Below are 23,912 nucleotides of genomic sequence, written 5' to 3' on the forward strand. Positions count from 1 at the left end.
TTTTATTCGTGAATAATACAACAATATATACATCATTTTAGTTCATGTAACAATTACAACAAAATAATAAAATTAAACATTTGATTACAAACAACAGTTTTAACAAAGTCAATAATGCAAAATAAATGTAGAAAATCAAAAAGTGATCACGCTCCTGATTTACTGCAAAGCTTTGAGTTTTCTGCGCATGACACATCTCGCGAGAGCAGAGCAGTCATAGACGAGAGCAGAACCGTCTTGTAACGTCAAGCGTGCCAACTGTCGTGAAAGCACATTGACGCAGAAAGAAGCCAGAAGGACCCTAATAAGTCAGTCTTATTATTTGTTCTCCAGTTTGTAATATATACGTCGTATAAAATACATCTTTGAGTCTTTATTTAAGGATAGCAGCGTCTCGATGTGCTAGAAGCACTTTGCTAGATCTCCTGCTATCTTTGCTTGTTAGTTAGCTTAGCTCGCTAGTTAGCTTAGCTTGTTAGCTGCTAACAGAAGTTATCAACACATCGCTAAGTAGAGATCAAGTGTGAGAGTAAAGTGTTGTGATTGTGTGAAAATGTCTACATTACACATGTTGAGAGCGTTGGTGGATCAGCGACTAACTGCTGCCGTTGAAGAAATATTTGTAGTGTTAGAAAGAACGATAGCAGAATACGAGGCGGAACTTTCTAGAACAAAGGAGGAGAACAATCGACTACTGGACGCTGTTTTCAAGAAACATCAAGTTGTGTTACACAGAACAGGTTTGTTGACTTCTTACTCTCACATCTTTACTAACTTTATATTGACTAATAACAAGCAAATGACGATTTAATGTATAATATAATCACAATGACCGCAAACATTTAAGTGTCTTGTTTGCAACTTGCTTAAACTAAAACTAAAAATCAATGACTAGTTTGTTACTATTGGTATACACACATATAAAGGCCTCCAATTGTAACTTTTTAAGGTTAAGGCAAAGGAGGGCTCATATGTTAGGGCACCAAGGCAAACATTATGTTCTTTCAAGGCAGGGGCTCCATATATATATATATATATATATATATATATATAAGTGAGCAAAGTGTCCCATTACGCCGGCCTACCTGGCCGGTCTAGGGTGCATGTGCCTGACCTAAGTTCAGGGAACACCTGATGTCCTTCCAGACCCTGATGCAACTAGTGTATCTCTGGGAAAATCTTACAACAACTCGGCTGTTCTCGTTGTCGGTTAAACTTTGACACATGCTTCAAAAATGGCTGTGCCATGTTGTTTATACTGATTAATGTTAATTATGCAATGTCTTAAACAGTTGAAAATGTAAGAAAAAATGTGTTTTTATCAATTTATTCGAGGAAACAATTACGTTACAATTGTCCATTATAACGATGTCACGGTATGAACATTTATCACGGTTATTGTGACCACAATTATCACGGTTATCATTATTATCGCGGTCATTTTAAATGTGCTCAACATTTTCAAAAACTACTTATACTGAAATCCTTTTACCAAGGTTTAGTTGTTTTTTTTTTAAACACAAACTGTGTCAAAATGTATATATGTACCTCAAGTAGAAAGTTGAATATGCATCTGAAAGCAACACAAGCATTATAAACAAAGTCATATGGCAGAAACATAATAATAATATAACTATATACAAATAAATGTGAACAATTTGTAAGATGGCACCTTGTGGATATAAGATGTAACTGCACTTTTTGTCCATATAGATACAAGTAGTGTTCATGTATAAGCTCTAATCTTACACCTAGGACTGCACGTTTATGGGCAAAATAATAATTAAGATTATTTTTATAAATTTTAATATCTTGATTATTAATCATGATTATTCATTGTTTGGTAAAACAGTGTTGGTGTGAACATCATGTCATTTGTAATATCTCATAAAAATGCAGTAGATTCTGGATCTATATATTTAAAGACAAATATTTGTGTTTTTGTTCATAAATAGTATCAGCACGTCAGATTTTTTATTACATGATGCCTTTATCTCTAGTTTTACATTTTCATAGAGAGAAGTATTTCTTAAGTTATGTACATTTACATGTACTAATGTGTGTACATGTACATGCTGTATCAGGACAGATCCATTGAGAGTCTGAGCAGAAATATGTTGTATAGGAATTATTTATACACAATATAACATGAACAAAATGCTGTGTCACATGAATGGTTATTAAAGTAATTACTTTGTGAAATGAAAAAAAACCCCACAAGTAATGTAAAAAAAACATGGTGTATAAAACATAAAGCAGTTTGAATAATGAAAATTAAGTCTAATAAACAAGCTTTGTTCTTCAACAACAACAATGTACTTCAGTACAACAGTTTAGCCAACAAAAATAAAGAGTGATGCGTCTCACATCTAACACACAATCTTTGTGCCTCACCGACAACTCAGCCAGCGATCAATTGGATGAGATGACAAAACATTTGAGCTAGTATTGGAACACTAACAAAGAAAGCAGTTAAATAAAGGAGGAGTGAGCATCCCAGTAAACAAACTACAGACTTTATAAAGAAGTTGTGACAAGGTTCCCCACACATCACCTGCTGCATGCTAACTCTCAGTCCCAGCAGCTGACGGAAGGACGCTAGCTTCAGGTTCAAAATGAAAGTGCAACATCAAATATTGTTCTCCTCCAACAGCATTGTGCTCTTATAGTTTATTATTCTTCGGTCAATGGTCAACAAAATAAACAAACAGTTGCACATTCATAGATTGAAAATGAAAATGAAAATGTTGCAGACCGAAAGGGTTTAGGCTGAAGTTGAACACTTATAGCGCCTAACCCTATAAACAATGTCAAGTACAAGATGAACTTCCGAAAATTATGAAATGTCTTTTGTACAACATATTATAAATACACATTATACACAATATGAACACTGTTCAATTATATACACAGTAAAGGCATGTGAAATATCCTTGTACACCTTTGTACCAATTTATATACTATATACAAAAAATTATACTTCCATTATTATTTATATCCCACATTTAGTATTTTAATTAACATTGATCATAGTATTAACTACTGTGTTGATTCAAGAGTGATATATTTTTCCAAGACTTTGGTCTTAAAGTGTTTTTTAAATGTGTGAATGGACCTGGAACATTTGAAGGAATCATCCAAGCTGTTCCACAGTTGAACCCCCCTGACACAAACACATCTACTTTTTAAGCTTGTTCTTATCTTAGCTTTCTGGAAGACAGCTGAACCTCTGAGGTCATAGGGATTCTCTCTGGGTTTGAACCTCTCCTGTAGACACCCAGGCAGCATGTGGTTATGAGCTTTGTACGTCACAATAGCAGTGTTGAGGTCAACAAGATCATGCAGTTTTAAGGTTTTTAATTTAATAAACAGAGCATTGGTATGGTCATGATAATCTGCATAATTTACAATTCTAATCGCTTTCTTTTGAAGTAAGAATATAGAGTTGATGTTTGTTTTGTAATTGTTACCCCAGATTTCAACACAATAATTAAGATAAGGGAGTACGAAAGAATTATATAACATATTAAGAGCCTTTTGATTTACGTAGTTTTTGATTTTATGTAACATAGCAATATTTTTTGCCATCTTTGTCTTAAGTATATTTATGTACAGTTTCCAATTTAATTTATCATCTATATAGATTCCCAAAAATTGTGTTGAATACACCCTTTCTATCTCCATATCATCAATTCTTATATGACATTGTATGTTATTTTTCCTATTTCCAAAAATTATATATATTTTTTTATTTAGGTTGATTGACAGTTTATTGGCATCAAACCATTGCTTTAGTATATGGAGTTCGCTCTCTACAGTCTCTAAGAGTTGGCCAAGGTCTTGCCCAGAACAGTACAGACTTGTATCGTCAGCAAAGAGAATACAATTGAGTTTTTTAAAGATTTTGCAGATATCATTAATATACAATAAAAACAATTTTGGTCCCAGTACAGAACCTTGGGGCACTCCATGTGTTATAATATTTTTATCTGAATCTACATTGTTCATATGCACATACTGTTCTCTACCACTAAGATAACTTTTCAACCAATCATGAGCAAGACCTCTAAAACCATACCTCTGCATTTTGTTTAAAAGTAATGTGTGATGGATGGTGTCAAAGGCCTTGCTCAGGTCAATAAAAACGCCAACAACAAACTCCCTCTTATCAATTGCAGTGGTTACCTCCTCAACTAGTTCCATCACTGCCATGGAAGTGGACCTGTTTGCTCGAAAACCGTATTGGTGTTCACTTAGCAAGTGATGCTTGTCAATAAAACTGTCTAATCTTGACACAAATAATTTTTCAAGGACTTTTGAAAATTGTGAGAGTAGAGAAATAGGCCTATAGTTGGTGAACTGATGCTTATCTCCACTTTTGAAGATGGGAATAACTTTTGCCGTTTTCATTTTCTTTGGGAAAACTCCTTTTATAAAAGAAATATTACATATATAAGTGAAGGGAACAGCTATAAAATCAACAATTTCTTTGATCAGAGAAAAGTCCAAGTCACAGCAGTCTGTTGACTTCTTGTTTTTCTGAGAATTTACAATTTCTGTGATTTCACTTTCATAAACGGGGGAAATAAAAAACGATTCTAAGTTCCTTTCAATGGTTTGTTCATGAAATTTGACACTGTTTTCAGGTTGTGCAATTTCATTTGCTAAATTTGGTCCAACATTCACAAAGAAGGTGTTAAAAGCATCCGTTATTTCCTTAGGGTCATTTATAGTTTGATTATTTTCTATGAAATAGCTTGGATGTTCCTTATTTGTCATGTTTTTTTTAATGATACCATTTAAAACTTTCCACGTACCCTGGATGGTATTTTTATGTTGTTCTAATAGGTTACAGTAATATGTTCTTTTGCTGTGCTTTATTATTTGTGTTAACTTATTTTTGTACGTTTTATATTTGTGTTCAGTTTCTTTGGTTCTGTGCTTTAAATGTCTTCTGTAAAGATAATTTTTGTTTTTGCAGGACTTCAATAATCCTTTTGTGATCCACGGTTTGTCCTTGACAGTGCTGTCCTTAATGTCATGTTTTGTCATTGGACAGTGCTTATCATACAGTGTTATGAAAATGTTGAGAAATGTTTCATATGCCTCATTCGGGTCTGTGGAGGTATAAACCTCCCCCCAGTCTTGAGCACATAACTCAGACTTGAATGCTGCCATAGTTTCTGGTGTTTGGTGTCCAACAAATCAATATTGAACTGCTTTTTTGGCCCTTCTCTCATCAAAGAAATCGTGGAAAATGCTGAATACAGGTAGATGATCACTTACGTCATTGAGTAGTAGTCCTGCTGTTATTTGATTCTCCGGTTGATTGGTGAAAATGTTATCTATCAGTGTGGCAAAGTCTACTGTTATTCTGGTTGGTTTTGTGATAAGGGGAAAGAAATTATTGCTGTACAGTCCTGTTATAAAATCGGTTGTTTTGGTACTGTCCATGGGGTTCAGAAGATTAATATTAAAATCACCGCACACAATATGGATCTTGTTTGATTTACTAAACAAATAATCCAATTTTTGATTGAATGTATCTAGACATGATCCAGGTGTTCTATAAACACAACTGACATTTATTTTTTTTGATTTTTCTACTTCAATTTCTACAGTTATACATTCAAAAACTCCAGCTATAGCAGTTGATTTGCTGTCAATCTTCCAACATTTTAAATCTTGATTTACAAAAAGTGCTCCTCCTCCTCCCCTTTTTTCAACTCTGTTTGTGGTGAATAATTCATAACCATCCAATCTTATTTCACAACACTTATTCTCATCAAGCCAAGTCTCTGAGACTGCAACAATACTAAATTTATTGAACTGGCTCAGATATTCTCTAATATTGTCAACATTTTTATACAAGCTTCGGCTATTAGAATCAGAATCAGAATCAGAATCAGCTTTATTGTCATTACGCAAGGTAACGAGATTGAGGCCATTCCATACAGTGCGATGTGTGGATGCTAGAAAAACAATGTGCAAATATATAAAAATATAAAAAATGTAGAAGTGCAATGAATATGGTGTGAAATGAATATATACATGAAAAAAAACCCCCAAAAAACAGGGTGGTTGGTGGAATAGGTTATTGCACCGAAGAGAAGGCAGTTATGAGGGACAATGGGGCAGTCCGTTCAGGATGGTTATGGCCCTGGGGAAGAAGCTGTTCTTTAGCCTGTTTGTTTTGGTTTTAATGCACCTGTAGCGCTTCCCAGAGGGCAGCAGGTGGAACAGGTCAGAGCCAGGGTGGGTGCTGTCCTTGATGATGGCACTGGCTCTGTTGAGGCAGCGGGAGGTGTAGATGTCCGTCAGAGAGGGGAGAGGGCGGCCGATGATCTTCTGAGCCGTCTTGACCACTCTTTGCAGCCTCTCCCTGTCTGCTGCAGTGCAGCTGCCGTACCATACCGTAATACAGTAGGTCAGCAGGCTCTCGATGGACGAGCGGTAGAAGGTCAGCAGCAGGTCAGGCTTCAGGTTGTACTTCCCGAGGACTCTAAGGAAGTGTAGCCGCTGCTGAGCCTTCTTGATGATTGATGTGGTGTTGACTGTCCAGGAGAAGTCATTAGAGATGTGGACTCCAAGGTACCTGAAGGTGTGGACCCTCTCTACACGCTCGCCGTTGATGTAGAGGGGGGCAGGGTCGGTGCTGCTCCTCCTGAAGTCGACGATGATCTCTCTGGTCTTGCTGGTGTTGAGAGCGAGGTTGTTCTCCGAAGACCAGGCCGTCAGCTTCAGGACCTCCTCTCTGTAGGCAGCCTCGTCACCCCTGGAGATGAGCCCGACCACTGTGGTATCGTCGGCGAACTTGACGGTAAGGTTGTCACTGTGGGCCGGACTGCAGTCATGGGTGTAAAGGCAGTAGAGGAGGGGGCTCAGCACACAGCCCTGTGGGGAGCCGATGCTAAGCGTGCGGGAGGATGAGAGGTGCGGGCCAAGTCTCACATTCTGGGGTCGGTCCGTTAGGAAGTCCCTTATCCAGGCGTTTGTGAGAGGGGGGAGGCCAAGAGTGTCCAGTTTATTGCAGAGTCTGTCCGGGATTATTGTATTGAAGGCAGAGCTATAGTCCACAGAGAGCATCCGGACGTAGCTCTGCTGCTGCTCCAGGTGGTTCAGAGCAGAGTGGAGAGCAACAGCGATGGCGTCCTCTGTGGACCTGTTCGCCCGGTATGCGAACTGGTGGGGGTCGAAGTCTGGAGGGATATGGTCCTTGATGTGCTGGAGAACAAGTCGCTCGAAGCACTTCATGATTACCGGAGTGAGGGCCACTGGTCGGTAATCATTCAGGCTGGTGATGGGAGACTTCTTCGGCACCGGGATTATTGTAGATGACTTCAGGCAGGATGGGATGACTGCCTGAGCCAGGGAGAGGTTGAAGATCCTGGTGAGGGGGGGAGCGAAATGTATTACAGTAAATGATTTGTCCACATTCACACATTTAAATTGTTCGTCTGTGTAGTACTCACAGTTTCTGATAATATTATTGTAAAGATTACAATCGGGATCTATGTCACTGCCAAACTCATTTGAATTGCAGTTGAAATTGATATTGTTGTAGAAGTCTAGTTGGATGTGATTATAATTATTATACAGTTCACTACTATGATTATTATCAGTATTTCTACATTCTAATTCCTTATCACCAACATTGGTAAAGATATTTTTTAATTCACTCTCCATTATATTTTAGTTTTTTCTTTTTCTTTGTACAGATAACACATTTGTATCCACCTCCACTGAAACACGCACACACACCCACGCACACACAAACACACCCACACAACTGACAATACTTTTACTCTATTATGAGCGTCACAAAACAGTCCAAATGAAAACAAGTTTGTATTTGGTATTAAGTTAGTGTTTATACGTGGTGTTGAGTATATGTCTTTATGATCCAAGGTAAGAAAAAGTAAAAAACAACAAAAATAGTCTGAGCATTCCAAAAATAAGCTCATCAAAAATCTCACTGTAGCTGTCCTCATCAAAAAAGGAACGATCAAAAAAATGAGCTGGACAAGAGTGCAATTGTGATTGTCCAAAAAATGGAACAATCGACATTATCTGAATTGTTCGAGGTCTTCAAGTTCTCTTACCAGTATCACTTTAGCTTTTTCCGGCGTAGATCCATTCAGCTGAATGAAAACCTTGCAGTTTCTTGTCCATGTGGCTCCAATCTTGTTGTTTTTCCTGAGGATCCGTGCTTCCCGTGCTATATCCGATATTTTCTTGGTCAGATGCTCGTTGATATACACCGCTGATCCCTTTAACTTTCTTCCTTGTCTCAGTAGTTCCGTTTTGTGTCTCCGGTTTACAAAGCGCACAAGGACTGCAGGCTTTGCTTTGTCTCTGCGTGGCAGTGTATGACACGCTGAGATATTGTTTGCATCCATGTGTATGTCTTTTCCTTTCAAAAAGTGCAAGACTTGGTCCTCCAGAGTTTGCAGATCCTCTGTCTCCGCGTCCTCACCAACATTCCTGCCCGCAGTAGCAGCTCGGGCATATGAGCGCGGTCTGATGTTTAGTCCCGTGATGATGACATCTTCCATCCTTGTGTACTGCTCCAAGTTTTCAACTCTCCTTTCAAGATCAGTTATTGTCTTGTCTTTTTGTCGGATTGTTTCTTTGAGTTTCCTCACTTCATCTACAAGCTCCGTTAGCTTGCTTAGCTGTTGGGAGACGCTAGCCAGGTCCCCTGACATGAAGTTTAGCGACTTGTGTATTTCCTCTATGTCATTCTCCATCTGTGCGCTCTTCTTTGGAGGAGGCATGACAAAAATCTTAATCGCACACCGACACTCCATGGAAGTAGAAGCCATTGAAATGAAGTGAAACGAAGAGATCGGCTCCGTTAGCTCGGAAGGAACATTTTCAAAATAAAGTGCATGAAGTCACCGCCATGTCTCCCGAGCCGTACGACTCTAGTGAGCATGAGCAGACGCTGCGGCGCTTCAGTATTCAGGAAGTAAGCAGTTGCGTAAAATGCATTGATAAATAACGGTTTTTCGGTCATTAAAAATGTAAACGAGTTACTAAACATCTGGAATTTCACCGCTGTGTATCATTATACCGTTTATTGTTACATCCATAGTCCATTAACAAGTAAAAAGTCAAGGGTGGTCACGGCATGTTCTTGCCTTAAATGCCGGTCCGTTTTTTCGGGCATTACGGCAAGTCACAAGGGTGGTCACGGAAAATGCCGCGGTTGCCATGGTTAAATTTGAGCCCTGCATATATATATATATATATATATATATATATATATATATATATATATATATATATATATATATATATATATATGTTCTGCCATTGAACAGTCAGAGACCAGGACTTCCTTAAAAGATTTGACAAAATTAATTTAGCAAAGGTCACAGGCAAAGTCATGCCCTGTCTACATTAAGTCAGATAACTCCTTAAACAAACAATTATTCAGCTTAAGCCCAGTGTCAGCCACACTAACCCATCGTTTAAGGTTCCCCTCCTTGGAACATTTGTTACATGGGTAAGTGCGTCGTGTATTTCTTGAATATCCACAACCTCACCCCGTCATATCTTCATATCTTTGGAACTTTAAAAGTATTTGAAAACATGACATCTTAGAAGGACATACTTTTTAATACTTTTTGGGGAGTTGCTGGTAGATGTGGAACATGTGCAAGTAAGACCTATGCTGACCCACAGCATGTAGCAAATAAAGTAGAGGAATTTAATACAGTTATTTCTGTCATGAGCTGGAATGCAGCTTAGTGATGAGACCCCAAGGATGCAGAGACGGGAGGCAGACGCTGAGTAAAATAATATTGTTTAATACAAACAAAAGGTGCACTCACATGAAGGGAATAAAAGAACAGAAAACTCAACCACAAAAGGAATGGGGGAAAACAAAAGAAGGCGAGTGCAGAAGTAAATGCGCAAGAGACGGAACTCCTTTTGTACCGCGAGCAACACGCATACGCGAAGCAATGATCCAACGCTGTCTGGTTGACAATCTGGACTGAAATATCAATCAATCAATCAATGTTTATTCATACAGCCCTAAATCACAAAAGTCTCAAAGGGCTGCACAAGCCACAACAACATCCTCGGTACAGAGCCCACATAAGGGACGTCGATGTGAATGACTATGAGAAACCTTGGAGAGGACTGCATATGTGGTTAACCCCCCTCTCTAGGGGAGACCGAAAGCAATGGATATCGAGTGACATAATATTGTGAAAGTACAGTCCTTAGTGGATCTAACATAGTAGTGAGAGTCCAGTCCATAGTGGGGCCAGCAGGAGACCAGCAGAAGACCATCCCGAGCGGAGACGGGTCAGCATCGCAGAGATGTCCCCAACCAATGCACAAGCGAGCGGTCCACCCCGGGTCCCAACTCTGGACAGCCAGCACTTCATCCATGGTCACTGGAACCGGAATAACCCGGCGAGGAGGCAGAGGAGAAAATAAAATAAACGGCAGATCAACTGGTCTAAAAAAGGGGGGCTATTTAAAGGCTAGAGTATACAAATGAGTTTTAAGATGGGACTTAAATGCTTCTACTGAGGTAGCATCTTCAACTGTTACCGGGAGGGCATTCCAGAGTACTGGAGCCCGAATAGAAAACGCTCTATAGCCCGCAGACTTTTTTGGGGCTATGGGAATCACTAATAAGCCGGAGTTCTTTGAACGCAGGTTTCTTGCCGGGACGTATGGTACAATACAGTCGGCAAGATAGGATGGAGCTAGACCGTGTAGTATTTTATACGTAAGTAGTAAAACCTTAAGGTTGCATCTTAAGTGCACAGGAAGCCAGTGCAGGTGAGCCAGTATAGGTATATATATATATGTATATAAAGGTATATACAGTATAGGCGTAATATGATCAAACTTTCTTGTTCTTGTCAAGAGTCTAGCAGCCGCATTTTGTACCAACTGTAATCTTTTAATGCTAGACATAGGGAGACCCGAAAATAATATGTTACAGTAATTGAGACGAGACGTAACGAACGCATGAATAATAATCTCAGCGTCGCTAGTGGACAAAATGGAACAAATTTTAGCGATATTACGGAGATGAAAGAAGGCCATTTTAGTAACACTCTTAATGTGTGACTCAAAGGAGAGAGTTGGGTGGAAGATAATACCCAGATTCTTTACCGAGTCGCCTTGTGTAATTGTTTGGTTGTCAAATGTTAAGGTATTTTGGTACCAAAATATTGGTATCGGAACAACACTAGTAAGAACATAATTTGTCGTTTGATTCTTTGACTACCTTAGTAGTCATTTTTTCACTGGAGAGATTAGTCTCTGCGATGCAGCCAAGATAGGTATCTCATTTTTGTTTGTTATAATATTGTCACCCACTTTGACTGTGAAGTTATCTACTTTTCTGAGGTTAGGAATTGAGCCAAAAACCTGTGTACTTGCAAGTACCAGGTGAGTCTTAATTTGCCAGTTTGTCATTGAAGGCCTTGCTAGTCTAGGTCTTAAGGATTGTAGCTTCGCTTGTTTTGTGGCTGTCAGCATTTGTTCTATGTTTTTTTACGGGTATAGAAAATGATGGAATGATCACTTAAGCCGCATACAGTAGTTCCACTTGTGGTGATCTTAGACTGGTCAGAAGTAACAACGAGGACTATGAAGGTTTAAAAGGACTCACTCACCCTGGTAGTTTGCTTAATGAGCTAAGTGAGACAATGTTGGTGGCACAGCTTAGTGAAGGTTTTAAAAATGGGTGTATCTTTTCGGGACATATCTGTTCCAGTCCCCAAGAAGATGTAAACCTGTATCAACATGTTTACACAAAACTCACACACTCACCAAATACATGTTATACTGTAATCAAATCTAATTAAAGTTATAATTTCACTTCCTGATTCTGACTTACATGCAACAATAAGTGTGTGGAGAGGGGCGTGGTTCGCGCGTTCCCTGCGGGCGGGGTGTGTGCGGAGGCCGGCCATGAAGCAGCAGACAGGTGAGTGGATGACTCAGCTGGAACGAGTTATCTAATCACCTGTTCCTTTATTAAGCAGCGTCGGAGACCATGAGAGCAGAGGGGACCTGGAAAGCAGCTGAAAAGCCACGGAAGAGTGCTGAAAAGCCGAAAAGAGAGACATTGTGAGGAGGAGGAGAGCTGAAAAGCCGACAGAGACTTGTGTGAGAAGATAATTAAAAGAATTGTAAAACGCCGACCCAAAGTGTTGTGCCCTTTCCTGTGGTCCCAGAAGAACCCGAGACAGAGACGTCTTCACAAAGTGAAAGTAAACATTTATTTTCAGTAACCAAAGTAGTCAACACTTGAATTATTAAAAGAACATAAAGGTGACTGGCGTTCTGTCAGCGTGTCGTAGATGGTCTCCAATTCCTAAAGAGGAATTGTTGATGGATACACTCCATAAAACAGCACATAGTAAAACATGTTTTGGCAAAAGTTCGTTTTGGCCTAGGCAACAAAATGACTACAAAAAAGTATTCTGCATGATGACAAAAACATACCATGAATGTTTTTTTTAAATGATTTTGGAATTAGATTTTTTTTATTTCCATGATATTGAAAATATGGTGATAAGTATGTCATCAAAAAAATATGGTTAAGTTTAGAGATAAAGTTTAGGTGTCATAGACTGTATACAGAATACAATATTCACACACTTTATATCAGTTAGTGTAAAGTTAAGAATGCCTCAATCAATGCTGCCTTGTACTTATAAAAAAGCTTGCTCCTCATCAAATTTCCAAGTCTGTTTTTGTACTCACTTTTGAATTAATTATAGTGGCTGGGACGGAAGGAAGTATTTCCCAAGTTTTTATTGGTCGTTTTGCTACACACTTTTAACACAACACACGAAAGAACACAAATAATGTCATTGTGTTAATAGTGTCAGTCCAAAACCATTTCTATTCTCTCTTTATCTTTTTTACTTATTTACCCAACAGACGTCCAGCAGCCCCTTCACATTAAAGAGGAAGAGGAGGATCCACAGCCCACCCATATTAAAGAGGAAGAGGATGATCCACAGCCCACCTACATGAAAGAGGAAGAGGAGGATCCACACATGAAAGAGGAGGATCCACATATGAAAGAGGAAGAGGTGGGAGAGTGTGTTGTAGGGCAGCAAGTTTCCACTGACTGTTGTCTCTGTGAAGACTGAAGAGCATGAAGACAAAGCACCTGAGTCCTCACAGCTTCATCACAGTCCAAGTAAGCACATATCATTTTATTCTCAGGGCATTCAATCCATCACAACTGGACTGTTCACTTTGTCTTAGAAGACTCATCCAAGTAGGCTTCATCACTTCATGTTCATACACTTCAAGTCTTAAATCTAATCATTGAAATTTAGAGGGGAACTGCACTTTTTGGGGGGAATTTTTCTATCGTTCACAATCATTACAAAAGACATGATGGTTGATATATATCGTTTTAAAATCATATTCTAACTCATAAATGTAAATAAGCCAATGGGAGGTGCTCTATTACCATCCAAAAACTGCCAACAATACTCCATTTGCATTTTGTGGGTGAGCTCCTTTCTCACCTCGGTGCTGGTGAAAGATTATTCCAAATCATGAATCGTGCCTCTCACCTGGATAGTAGAAGGATGAGGACGTACTCTGACAAGTTGGTATCGTTTGACAGCCAATTTAGACCCAGCAATGGCGAACGACACAAAAAGACACTTGACGTCACCCCCCTTTTCCGTGCGACGATTATGAATCATTCTTCATCTAAACGGAAATATAACGACATTCTATCAGTCTGCGTCATAGTGACAGCAGACCTTGTACAGTAAGTGATGTTTTATTTCGTTTGTTGGCTTTCAGGAAGTTTGCAGTGTGTAAGGGACTTGACTGGACCACGCCCCGATGCAAGATGGCGCCAGTATGTGCTTTGGCCTGCCGTCTCTCGCTGTCAGCTCTGTTCGTTTTTGTGTTTTTTGCGTCTATTTTCGTCTCTGTCAGCTCACTGCTTGTGTATGACCGCCAAACACTGTTGGATCTTTGCCCCTCTCCCACTGATATGATCAACTTCGACGTTGGTTTTTCGACGTCCCAGTCAGCTTTTTCACCTGGCCGGATTCCTGCCTTCCTTTCCCGCCCCCTGGCTCCTCTCCCCCGGCGGAAGCGTCTCCGGCGCCGCGGTAAACGTGGCGGCCAGCTGGTGAAAGTTAGGGCACTCCTGGTCCGGCTTCCCGTGGCTCCCCGAAGGAGGAATGGTGGTCTCCTCCTGCACTCACGCTCGCTCGATCCTATCGGCTCCTGGCTGGTTCCTATCGTTGGTTTGGAGGAAGAAGCTTGCCGTCGTCGCTCCTGCTGTCCCCGTCCCCGGAGGCGCGGGGTGGATCACCGCCACCTGCGGGCTGTGTGTCGGGCCCCACCCGGATTAATTGCGGCCTTGGACGTGCTGGCCCCCGCCAGGTTCGGTCTTGTGAACGCAAGATCTTTGACAAACAAAACTTTTATCCTGAAGGATTTCTTCACTTCCCGCGGACTGGACTTCCTCTGTGTGACGGAGACATGGCTGAGAGCCGGTGAGTCTGCCCCTCTTAATGAACTTCTGCCTCCGGAGTGTTCCTACTTTAATTCCCCACGGCCGTCCGGTCGAAAAGGAGGAGGATTAGCAGTCGTTTTTAAAAATGACTTTAAATGCCGTCAGATCCGCCTACAGTCCTCCTTTTCAAGCTTCGAACTGTGCATGTTTGAACTGGGTCTTTCTGATGTCGTCCTGTGTGCCGTCATCTATCGACCACCCAAGTACCACAAAGACTTTATAACTGACTTTTCTGAATTTCTGGCTGAAATCCTGCCCAAATATGATCGTGTCCTTATTGTGGGTGATTTTAATATTCACACCTGCTGTCCAGATAAGCCGCTTTCCAGGAGCTTCCTGAATATAATCGACTCATTTAACTTTGTACAGTCTGTGTGTGGTTCTACACATGAACGCGGGCATACACTCGATTTAGTGCTCTCGTATGGTTTGTGTGTTTTTAATTTGGACATTTGCGACGCTGTGTTCTCTGATCACATGCCGATCCTGTTTGATATTGCCACGCAGTGTCCAGTTAAATTGCGCGCACCGCCCCAACGCTCTCGCATGTTTAATTCTTCGTCTCCTGCTCGGTTCTCCTCTATTTTTTCGACTCTTTGTGATGATAATTCTGCAGCATCTGTGTGTCTGAATACTGAAGAGTTGGTTTCTGGGTTCAACTCTATCTGTTTACAAACACTGGACACGATCGCGCCTTTCAAATTCCGCCGCGCTAAAGCTACGCCTCAGCCCTGGTTGAATGACGTCACTCGGGCTGCCAGGCGCGTATGTAGAAGAGCAGAGAGAAAATGGAAAAAAGACAGGCTGCATGTGTCCTTTGCCATTTTTAAAGAAAGCCTGTTTTCCTTTCAGATGACTGTAAAAGCAGAAATGAATATATATCTATCTCAGATTATATCTTCTAACTGTAACAACCCCAGAGTTCTGTTTAAAACTATTAACACTGTCATTGATGCTCCCAAATCTGCTGGTTTTGATGCTTCTTTTGAATTCTGTGAAAATTGTCTCCATTTTTTCACTGACAAAATTGTGTCAACTAGAGCCAGTCTATCTCAGCCTTCATATGACCCTTCTGTTCCCCTGCATTTCTCTTCTGTTTTCCATCAGTTTGAGCCGGTGTCCTTTTCTTTTTTAAGTGACACAGTTAGTCATATGAAGCCCTCTGGTTCTCCTGCAGATGCCCTCCCACCTCGCCTGTTTAAGGAGGTACTTGCTACTATTGGATCAAGTGTCCTTAACATTATCAATAGTAGCCTCTCTTCTGGAATAGTTCCAGTAGAGTTTAAACATGCAGTGGTACGACCTCTACTTAAAAAACCCAGCCTCGACCCCTCTCTCCTCTCTAACTTCAGACCTATCTCTAATCTTCCATACATTTCCAAAATATTAGAGAAGGTTGTCTACAGTCAGTTGTTGCCCTTCTTAGAGGATAATGGTATCACTGAGCTGTTCCAGTCCGGTTTTAAAGCCCTCCACAGCACAGAGTCAGCGCTTCTAAAAGTTTTTAACGATATCCTCCTGTCCACTGATTCTGGTAAATATGTTGTCCTGGTGCTTTTAGATCTGTCTGCTGCGTTCGACACCGCCGACCACGCCACCTTAATCACTCGTCTTGAGAACTGTGTGGGCATTAAGGGCGCCGCCCTCAACTGGTTCCGGTCGTACCTAACCGACAGGAGTTTTTGTGTAAAAGTAGACAGTTTTATGTCGTCCACAGCTTCTTTACCACATGGGGTCCCCCAGGGCTCAATCCTTGCCCCAATTTTATTTGCGCTTTACCTTCTCCCCCTTGGTTCTATTTTTAGGAAGTACAGTATTGCATTTCATTTTTATGCCGATGATTGCCAGATTTATTTTCCCATGGCACAAAATAACACGGTTCAACGTCTTATTGACTGCCTGCACGACATCAAAGTCTGGCTTTCAGCTAACTTCCTGAGCCTAAATGAAGATAAAACAGAAGTTATGTTGTTCGGACCAAGTCGCTCTCCCTCCCCCAACGTTGACCTCGGCACTCTGACCCCGTATCTCAGCGACTCTGTCACAAACCTGGGGGTAAAGTTTGACTCAGATTTTAAATTCGAAAAACAAATCAGCAGCGTCGTTCAAAAAAGCTTTTATCAATTACGCCAAATAGCGAAAGTGAAACCGCTTCTATCAAGACATGATCTTGAGAAATTAATCCACGCCTTTATCTCGACTTGTCTTGATTATTGTAATGCCCTGTATGTTGGCATTAGCCAGGCCTCCCTCGCCCGCCTGCAGCTCGTGCAGAACTCTGCTGCTCGTCTGCTAACACAGACCCGCAGACGTGAGCACATCACCCCTATTTTAGCGTCCCTTCACTGGCTCCCTGTGCGTTACCGAATACATTTTAAACTCCTTTTATTTGTTTTTAAATGTCTAAACAACCTCGCGCCAACCTATCTCTCCGACCTCCTTCAGCCTTACTGCCCCACCCGATCCTTAAGATCAGCCGATCAGCTGCTGTTGACGGTCCCTGACACAAGGCTGAAGCTTAGAGGTGACAGAGCTTTCGCCGTTGCTGCTCCCAAGCTCTGGAACGACCTACCCCTGAGTGTTAGACAAGCCTCCTCTCTTCCTGTTTTTAAATCTCTCTTAAAAACATACTTTTATTCCATGGCTTTTAACACTGAGTGATATCCATCCTGCAATGGCGCCCCATAATACACCTGCTGTGATCCTGTTTTTATGTTTTTATGTTTTTATTAATTCTATTTTAATTATTTATTTTTTATCGTGTTCTGTTTGTGTTGTGTTGTGTTTGCTCGGTACTCGTTTTATCTTTTAACCTGCTCATTGTACAGCACTTTGGCTACCCCTGTGGTAAATTTTAAATGTGCTCTATAAATAAAGTTGATTTGATTTGATTTGATATTCAGTGATTTTTATTTTTTATTTTTTATTTAGTCTTTAGTTAACAGGTAAAATCCCATTGAGATCAAATATTTATTTTCCAAGGGAGACCTGGCCAAGAGAGCAGCAGCAAGGTTACATTAAAAACAGTAAACAACACATAAAACATCAAATGTACACCATTAAAACTTGCTGACATAACACATGTGCATACAGACAAGGTAGACTGCAATCATTTCACAGAAGCTTTAAACTCATTCAATGTAACAAAGGTTTGAAGTTGAATATTGGATTGTAGGTTATTCCAAGCCTTCGCTGCTGAAAACCTAAATGCTTTCTTGCCCAGTTCAGTTCTTACTTTGGGGACGACAAATTGAAGAACATTCATTGAAAGAAGATTGTGGCTTCCTTGTTTCTTTGTAAAAATACAAGACAGATACGATGGGGTGATACCCAGAATGGTTTTGTAGATGAACACATACCAATGATTGAGGCGTCGAGCACATAAAGATGTCCAGTTAACCATTGAGTATAACACACAATGGTGAGTAAGTTAACCATTGAGTATAACACACAATGGTGAGTAAGTTAACCATTGAGTATAACACACAATGGTGAGTAAGTTGGTGATAAATCTCAGTGCCCCGTGGTACACACTATCCAGCTTGTGGAGACAACCAGCAGTAGCATTCATGTACAACACATCTCCATAGTCAATAACAGGTAAAAAGGTTGTTTCCACCTATTTCTGTTTCACAGTAAAAGAAAAGCAAGACTTGTTTCTATAATAAAATCCCAGTAAAAGTTTCAGGTTTTTTTTTTTTACAACATACAGAATTTGCTCTTTAAAACTCAAGTGGTCATCAATTAAAAATCCTAAATATTTAAAAGAAGATACTAACATAATTTGTTGCCCATTTCTTGTTCAAATGTTCTCACACAGTGCTGATCTTACAGTTGTTGGTGTGGTAAAGAACATACCCTTTGTTTTCTCTGCATTTAAAAGCAGTTGAAGATAGCAAAGTTGTTCTTGTACTCTGTCAAATGCATGTTGTAGATATTTAAAGGCCTCAGCAGGAGTGGGTGCTGTGCAGTATATGACAGTATCATCAGCGTAGGAATGGAAAGTTGAGTTCGGAATATTCTGTCCAAGATTATTAATTATTAATTAATAATGGGCCCAACACAGAACCTTGAGGGACACCCTTTTCCACTTGCAGTACGTCCGAGAAGGAACCTTCTATCTGAACAGCCTGAGTTCTGCTCGTGAGGTCATTTGCAAACATTCCAACTGCTTGCTGAGAAAAAAACAATAGCTGAAAGACGTTTGATTAAAATGACATGATCAACAGTATCAAATGCCTTTGAAAAGTCAATAAAGAGGGACAGACAGCACTGCTTCTTGTCAAGAGCTTCAGTTACATCATTTATAAACTTCATAGCAGCAGTAACAGTACTGGGATTTCTGCCAAAACCTGACTGAAATGGTGACGGAATAAAGTTGGTGTCCAAAAAGTATTTTATCTGTTCACTGATAAGGGATTCAAGCACTTTTGCCAGAACAGAGAGTTTAGAGATCGGTCTGTAATCATTTAGATTACTAGGGTCACCTCCTTTTAATAGGGGGATTACAAGGGCAGGTTTCCAATCCAAGGGGATTTCATTTGAAATTAGAGTAAGGTTAGAAATGTGAGTCAGTGGTCCAGCTATAATTTCAGCTGCCAACTTTAGGAAGAGCGGCTCCAACTTATCTGAGCCAGCTGGCTTTCTAGGTTTAAGTTGTTTTAGAGCCCTCATGACCTCTGTTGTGGTTAAGGGCGTAATGTTAAAAACCTGGGTATTTTTAACGGTGCTTTCCGGAGTTAGCGGAACTTCAGTAGAGTTGTCAGAATTATAGAGAAAACCAGAGGAAATAAAATGATTATTATAATGACTACCCTTTTCTCACGGATAAATCATGCAGGTAAGGTTGGATTTTATCATACAACTTTGCGTCTTGCGAGGACGTCCATGTAAACAAACAAGGACTAGGACCCCACATCTGCCACCCGTGACTGCATATCCATTTAACTAACTAACTATTATTCAATCATCACCATATTTTATGTTTGTCCTGTTGTTGTTTAATAAAAGTCCACAACTATAAAAGACTTCCAGTAAGATGTGTAATAAGAGCTATAAATGATTTAGATATGATAATTTTTATGCATATATTTGATTAGGCCAACCTCACGTCATGTGGATGGTTGGCATAAGAGCTGCAAAGTAAAATACAGTAACACCTCATTTGTTCTGCAGACGTCCAGCGGGTGTCAGCGGGGAGTCATGAAGAGGAGTGGCACACCAGTGTGGGACAGAAGGAGCTACAGGCCCCCTCCCACATTAAAGAGGAGCAGCTTCATGATGAAGATGAAGCTCAGTCCTTACAGCTTCATCACAGTCAAAGTGAGGAGAACAGAGGGGCGGAGCTTGTAAGTCAACACATCACAGAAGCTGATGGAGAGCATTGTGAAGATATCAAGTCAGAACCAGACAGCATCTTTGCTCCACTGTCAGACATGGACCACATGATGTCAGACTCCTCTGATCACAGTGACCACATCCAAAAACCTTTGGAGAGTAAAAATGACTCTAAAGGTGATACGAGACATCACACTAACAACAAACACTTTGACTGCTCTGAATGTGGGAAATCATTTAGATGGAAGAGTCATTTTACAGTACACATGAGAATACATACTGGAGAGAAACCTTTTACTTGCTCTGTTTGTAAGAAGAGTTTCTCCACAAAGCGTAACATGACCAGACACATAAGAACACATATTGGAGAGAAACCTTTTACTTGCTCCGTTTGTAAGAAGAGTTTCTCCAAAAAGTGTAACATGACCACACACATGAGAACACACACTGGAGAGAAACCTTTTGCTTGCTCAGCTTGTGCTAAAAGATTCAACACTAAGAATGACATGGTATTGCACATGAGAACACACACTGGTGAGAAACCTTTTACTTGCTCTGTTTGTAAGAAGAATTTCTCCATAAAGCAACACATGACCACACACATGAGAACACACACTGGAGAGAAACCTTTTGCTTGCTCAGCTTGCGCTAAAAGATTCAACACTAAGAAGAAAATGATATTGCACATGAGAACACACACGGGGCAGCACGGTGCCAGAGGGGTTAGTGCGTCGCCCTCACAAAACGAAGGTCCTGAGTAGTCGTGAGTTCAATCCGGGCTCGGGATCTTTCTGTGTGGAGTTTGCATGTTCTCCCCGTGACTGCGTGGGTTCCCTCCGGGTACTCCGGCTTCCTCCCACCTCCAAAGACATGCACCTGGGGATAGGTTGATTGGCAACACTAAACTGGCCCTAGTGTGTAAATGTGAGTGTGAATGTTGTCTGTCTATCTGTGTTGGCCCTGCGATGAGGTGGCGACTTGTCCAGGGTGTACCCTGCCTTCCGCCCGATTGTAGCTGAGATAGGCTCCAGCGCCCCCCGCGACCCCGAAGGGAATAAGCGGTAGAAAATGGATGGATGGGATGAGACCACACACAGGTGAGAAACCTTTTACTTGCTCTGTTTGTAAGAAGAGTTTCTCCAGAAAGGAACACATGACCACACACATGAGAACACACACCGGAGAGAAACCGTTTAGTTGCACTGTGTGTGATAAGATGTTCAGGTTTAAGTATCAGGTCAGTAGACACAAGTGTGTAACAGTCATGGAAGCTGCAGGGATGTAAAAACACTTAAACAGTGATTGTGCTAAATGTAGTTTAAAAACACAGCATGTTTAATAAGAATGTATATTTGATGTTGTATGTAGTGCTTCTCATCTTCTAGTCTTATATGTTGTCCTGTACTTACTTTATAAGTTGTGTGCATGTATTGAATATTATATATGTAGCTACTCTTTTATTCAATTTTCTCATCTTTGAAGAGAGGACATCTTATTATTTTCATTGTTTTTTTTCACACATTTTTTCCATTGCATTTTATTTTTGTTATTATCCAATTCAAAGTATGAATGAATAAAATGGTTAACAAAATGTGGACTCTGGTAGATTAGCAGCATTGTTACATCATGGATGTTAACTACTGCAAAACATCAACAAAGAAGAAAAATGCTGAAGTTAGCAACACATCACTGAACTTTAGAGCCATCGTGAGTGGAGTTGCTTGTTTTTATTGCTGCATTTGTACTTATTTCACCTCACATCTTCACTTTTAATCCTAAAGTCTTCTTCACATATATTGTTGTAGGCTTCTAACATTTATGTTTCTGATGTGTGTGTGTAGTCTGTGGAAAGGGTTGTTGTCCCTTGTGGATCCAATTGTTCACTTGCACAGATACATCTTCATCATCATCATCATCATCATCATCATCATCATCATCATCATCATCATCACCGGCCCAATACTGGACGAAACGTTAGCATTAATGTTTTAATATAAGTGTGACCTCATTATTCCTTGATAATAAGACTAAAAATACAGATTTAAGCACAGTATGAGAGTGCTTCTTGTAGTACTCCAACTCGCCACACTGAGAAGTGGGGGCGATCATGAGCTAGCAGATGCATGTTGCTATCATGTTTTATCAGCGAGGAAGACAATATTTGTGTTTACTTTTTGTCAGATCCAAGTTTTAATGCTCTGCTGAATAAATGAATCACTATGGCTGCCAATATGGCGGATTATTTATATATTTAAGATCAAATACTTCCCTTAACAGCTAGAAAAATGACACCACAATAAAAGTGAAACAGCAGCAGGACTCAGTAAATATTTTATTAATTGACTAATTAATAAACTATTAAGAGTAACATGACAGTGGATATTTCACAAGAGTTGACTAAAAAGTTTAAAATGGGAATGCTACATAAAATGCTTAACATAGACTGATACTGATACTGTGTAATCATTTATTTGTCCTAACATTATTTTGGGATATAAATTGATGTCCCCCCCAATGTTAAACTCGTTTCTACGTTCACTGTGTGAAGACTGGAGGTTAATGTACTAATAAAGTAAAAACATGTAGCACAAATGATGTGTATATATTTTAGCCAATAACAAGTCCGCCTGTAAGGCACACAAACACATTTATTCAACATCGTTATGATGTAACATGGAAGATGCTAACGTTAAGCTAACTAGCGAGGTGATGCTGTGAAGAGCTGCTCCGCAAAGTTGGCATACAACCAAAAATTACTTTAAAATGTTATTATTAATGTTCACTTTCAATGTATTTATTTGGAACATGTCAAAACTTTACAAGCACAACTTTTGCTCAAGTGATCAAGCGTCTTGCAACATGAGTGGAAGAAGCAGAGCTTGTCTGGTCCCCCCCAGTGTAAAAAGTAAATGCTTGTCTGGTCCCCCCCAGTGTAAAAAGTAAATGCTTGTCTGGTCCCCCCCAGTGTAAAAAGTAAATGCCACTCAATGATGTGTTGAGTTGAGTTGAGTGTATTTATTTCTATGTGACATTTAAAACAAGCTCAGTTGGCCAAAGTGCTGTACAGACATAAGACATAAGGTGCACATAGTGTCACATTAACATGGTAACACAGGAGGATGAATACAATACAATAGTAAAATATACCTTAAAAGAAGTGCAGAATATATCACCTAAAATACTAAAATGTAATAAATAAATGCAAAATTATTTTACCTGTGAACAATATGAAAACAGTGTAAAATCAGAAGATAGTCTGTCAATAATACATTTCAATAGTCGAAGCATGTACACTAACTTTGAGGCTATCAAGGATTACTTGAAAGAATTTAGTCATCCATTTACCATTATTGCAATTACTGAAACCTGCTTCAACAATGATAAAGGTATTGTGCATCGGCTGGGAACATCTCTCCGCTCGGGATGGTGTCCTGCTGGCCCCACTATGGACTGGACTCTTACTATTATGTTGGATCCACTATGGACTGGACTCTCACAATATTATGTCAGACCCACTCGACATCCATTGCTTTCGGTCTCCCCTAGAGGGGGGGGGTTACCCACATATGCGGTCCTCTCCAAGGTTTCTCATAGTCATTCACATCGACGTCCCACTGGGGTGAGTTTTTCCTTGCCCGTATGTAGGCTTTGTACCGAGGATGTCGTTGTGGCTTGTGCAGCCCTTTGAGACACTTGTGATTTAGGGCTATATAAATAAAGATTGATTGATTGATTGATTGATTTTAGTCTGAATGACTATGAATTAGATACATAAACAGAACAAGTAAAATAGGAGGAGGAGTCGCATTGTACATTCATAAATCTGTTACATTTAAAGTTTTAAAGGGGAACATTATCACAATACAAGTTACAATTGTGTGTATCTTCACATTTTTAATATCAAAATGTTTTTGATCCTATTTAAAATAAAAGGTTAGCACGACTAATATAAAGTGGAATTTGGTTACTAAGTTGCATGATGACATGGAGACTTTTAAAACAAATAATTATTGTTTACATTAAAATATATTTA

General features: G+C 40.0%; 2 protein-coding genes across 5 annotated transcripts in view; both read left to right on the top strand.

Annotated features, from left to right (window-relative positions):
• LOC133572329 (uncharacterized) overlaps positions 1–23,912 on the top strand; it is a 91,028-nt gene that overhangs the window by 43,871 nt on the left and 23,245 nt on the right. The gene's annotated exons all lie outside the window — the stretch shown is intronic.
• On the top strand, positions 275–22,428 carry LOC140676615 (uncharacterized). The gene is made up of 2 exons (XM_061925256.2): positions 275–740; positions 19,718–22,428. The coding sequence occupies exons 1-2, from the start codon at positions 554–556 to the stop codon at positions 20,638–20,640; spliced, it is 1,110 nt and encodes a 369-aa protein (XP_061781240.1). The 5' UTR covers positions 275–553; the 3' UTR covers positions 20,641–22,428.

This window comes from Nerophis lumbriciformis, linkage group LG29, assembly GCF_033978685.3.
Source record: "Nerophis lumbriciformis linkage group LG29, RoL_Nlum_v2.1, whole genome shotgun sequence".
NCBI lineage: Eukaryota > Metazoa > Chordata > Actinopteri > Syngnathiformes > Syngnathidae > Nerophis > Nerophis lumbriciformis.

Coding starts and splice junctions, on each gene's coding strand:
- LOC140676615 (XM_061925256.2), top strand. CDS start 554: ATGTCTACATTACACATGTTGAGAGCGTTGGTGGATCAGCGACTAACT. Junction 741..19,717: donor AGTTGTGTTACACAGAACAG/GTTTGTTGACTT, acceptor TTTGTTCTGCAG/ACGTCCAGCGGGTGTCAGCG.